General features: G+C 39.4%; 1 protein-coding gene across 1 annotated transcript; it reads left to right on the top strand.

Moving 5' to 3' along the window:
- The first annotated feature begins 2,257 nt into the window (after positions 1-2,257).
- On the top strand, positions 2,258-3,094 carry LOC130974820 (uncharacterized). The gene has a single exon (XM_057899667.1). The coding sequence runs from the start codon at positions 2,258-2,260 to the stop codon at positions 3,092-3,094; it is 837 nt and encodes a 278-aa protein (XP_057755650.1).
- The last annotated feature ends 350 nt before the right edge of the window (positions 3,095-3,444 follow it).

The raw sequence follows: 3,444 nt of genomic DNA, 5'->3' as shown, positions 1-3,444 counted from the left end.
GCTGATGGTCTTCTTAGTTCTTATAGTAATACTTTCTCTCCGAATATAAGCATAAGACATTTCATAGGTTAAAAAATATTAATTATAAAAGTATATTAAGATATTAAAATAATTTAATTTTCAAAGATAATTGAATTGGACTCCTTGGATTACGCTTTTGTCTAAAGACTGTGTTGAGCCAAAGATTAAGTACTTTAATTTGGGTTATTGTCATAAAATTTGCAACTAATAAGTAAAGAAATAAACGGAAAAAAACATTGTTAAATTAATCAAATGATTTATACAAAAAGTTTTGATAGAAATAATAGTGTGTGCTGAGAATAACGTTTATAATTTTATCGAGTTAAACACCAAAATGGTCCTTGAGATTCACAAAATGCACCGATTTAGTCCCTGACTTCCCAATTGCACTAATTAAGTCCTCCAGATTGAAAAAAATGCATTAATGTGGTCCCCCTAATATTTTCCGGCGGAAGTGACGTGGCTAATGAATGCCACGGTGGAGTGTCTAAAACGACGTCGTATTGGGTTTTTGCGCTAAACCCATTAATAGACGACACCGTTTCAAGTAAGCATCAACAAAACTTTCAAATCCCCCTCTCCCACTATTCAAAGATCACTTCGTCTTCTTCACCTTCTGCGAACTGAAAGCACCAAACCCTAGCATTCTAGAGTCCTGGCGTGGCTTTTCAGAGTGAAACAATCTGGAGTTCAGAGGAACCTGGTCATCGTTGGCTGAAGATCGGTGAAGGAAGGAGTAAAGATTCTGCGTGGAATCTCCTGTGACAGAGGTAGGCATGCAGAATAGTAGATAGTTTTGTTCTGTTCTACGTAGTGATAAGGTATCCATCATTATGGATTTTACTTGAAAAATTGGTGTAAATTGATGGAAAACCATGGATGCTATGTTAGTAGCTAGGGTTTTTTGCATTGGGTGGTGCAGGTAGGGGTTTTCGGAATGCTCTGTTTTCAAACCAAAAATATGGGCATTTATATAATGGCATAGTGACTGCAGTAGTTGTTAGTTAGGAAATTTGGAATATGATCTGTTGGTATTTGCTGATTCTATATTTTAGATAAAATCTTGTATATTTTTTTTTCGATACAGATGGAGAGGTTGCTGGATATAATGTTCCATCATGAGGGAACGTTTAAGAAAAATGTTGATGGAAAGTTATTTTACTCACCTGACAATAGAGCTTGCTTAGGTGATTTAGATGAGGATACACTTGATGTCTTCTTCATCAGGAACTATTTCAAGGAGTTGGGTTATGATAAGGTAGTTGAGTGTTGGTGGCTGGTTCCGGAGAGGAGTTTGGAGGTTGGATTGAGAGCTCTGACCACTGATGATGAATTAAGGGAGATGTGCTTCCATGCACAGAGGAATGATGGTGTAGTCGATGTTTATTTCGAACATGGAGTTTCGACACCTGAACTGATGGAGGGGAAAGAAGCTGTTCTGTGTTTGGATTATATTCAAGAAGAGGAGCCTGGTGGTGACTTAAACAAGAAGAACACCCCTGAGGAGACCTTAAATGAGATGCCACATGACAAATGTGATCCTGAACTAGTTCCTCCTACTCCAATCCCTATTCCAAACAGTCCAACTGCAAGACCAGTTCCTGCTAACACCCCCACCACAAGACCTATCCATGTTGACACCAAGTCCATGGCTGATCATGAGAAACCCATACTCCATCATATACCCAACCCAAAATCCACTACAAAGCCCAATACAACCCCAACTGTCAAGCAGAATCCAAAACCCAAGTAGAACCAGAAGCCCATGAAAACCCAACCAAAACCGAAGCCCAAGTTTACTTCAAAATCCAAGACCAAATTTAACCCACCTAAAAGAATCACAAGATCTCAGGGAAGGGGATTAAGGAGTGCTAACAAAGGGAAGCAAACTTCTCATGTGGATTTAACTGCAACCAGATCAAGCAGTGATGAAGGGAGTTCAGAGGATAACTCTTATGTACCTGTGCAGGAGGCCAGCTCTAGTAGTGATGATGAGTTGGTCACACAACCAATTAGGAAAGAGGTCAAGAAGGTTCAGAAGGCCTCAGCCATGGCCAAAGGAAAGGAAAAGATGTATAAAGACACTATTATGCAAGATGATGATGCAATTGTGGCAGACTTTTCTGATGTAGAGGTGGACCTTGGTTTTTTAGGAAGTCCAGGAGACGGATTGATGTATGATGCTCTTGACCCGGGTGCATAATCTGATGGTGCCAACTCTTGGCACTCGGAGGAGATGAAGACTCCTCCTAATTCTGAAGATGAATTGGAATCTGATGGAGAATCGGATGAATTTCCAATCTTTCAGGAGGGCCAGAGATTTGGTGAGTTGCAAATGCAAGTGGGAATGAAGTTTAACACTAAGCAAGACTTCAGGGATGCTGTGCGAGAGTTTACCATTCAAGAGGGTAGGAGGATTAAGTTTGTGAAGAATGACAATGTGAGGTGTAGGGCAGTGTGCCAGGTAGAAGAGTGCTCATGGGTTGTTTATGCCTCAAGGGATCATGAGGACTCTTGCTGGAAAATCAAGACTTTTTATGATGATCATACATGTCCGAGAGAGAATTCTAATAGGGCTGCAAACAGAGCTTGGCTGGCAAGTAAGTTGGTCAAAAAGGTTAGAAAGTATCCCAACTTCAAGCAATGTGAGGCTGCAACCTATTTTAGGTCAAAGTGTGATCTCATCTTGCATAGGAATTCATTAGCACGAGCCTTGGCTGATGCAAGAAATGTTGTATACGGGGATGAAAAGGCACAGTATGCCTTGTTAAGGGATTATGCTGAAACGCTGCTAAAGACCAATCCGGGATCCACTATAAAGATTGGGGTTACTCCATTTCCTGACGGACAAGTAATGTTTGATAAAATGTACATCTGCTTGAGTGGATGCAAGAATGGGTTTAAAGCTGGGTGTAGGCCTTTAATCGGCCTCGATGGAGCATTTCTAAAGACGCAGATTGGTGGACAGATATTATCAGCTGTCGCACAAGATGCAAATCACCATATTTATGTGGTTGCGTGGGCTATAGTCAACATTGAAAACAAGGAGAAATGGAAATGGTTTTTGGAGTAACTCCATGATGATTTAGGAGATTAAAAGGCTAATGGGTGGTGTTTCATTTCTGATATGCAGAAGGTTAGACAGTTTATATTGTTAGCAAAATGTATATATGTCTATTGTTTAAACTATTTGGTTCTATGTTTTATTTGGTATGGACAATTGTAACTTGCTGATTTCACTTGTTATGTACATTATGTAGGTTGTTTGGTTACTTAGGTTGTTTGAATATTTATGGTCTTTGGTTATTTAAGTAGTTTGATTATTTAGGTGGTTTGTTGATTTAGTCTGATTGGTTATTGATTATTTACGGTGATTTCTTATTGATTATTGGTGCACGAATTTGCAATCTGTACAACTAACCA

The sequence above is a fragment of the Arachis stenosperma genome, chromosome 4 (genome assembly GCF_014773155.1).
Source record: "Arachis stenosperma cultivar V10309 chromosome 4, arast.V10309.gnm1.PFL2, whole genome shotgun sequence".
Classification (NCBI taxonomy): Eukaryota; Viridiplantae; Streptophyta; class Magnoliopsida; order Fabales; family Fabaceae; genus Arachis; species Arachis stenosperma.
This window is presented reverse-complemented; position numbering and strand designations above follow the sequence as displayed.

Excerpts from the sequence above, each read along its gene's own strand:
- LOC130974820 (XM_057899667.1), top strand. The coding sequence starts at position 2,258 with ATGAAGACTCCTCCTAATTCTGAAGATGAATTGGAATCTGATGGAGAA.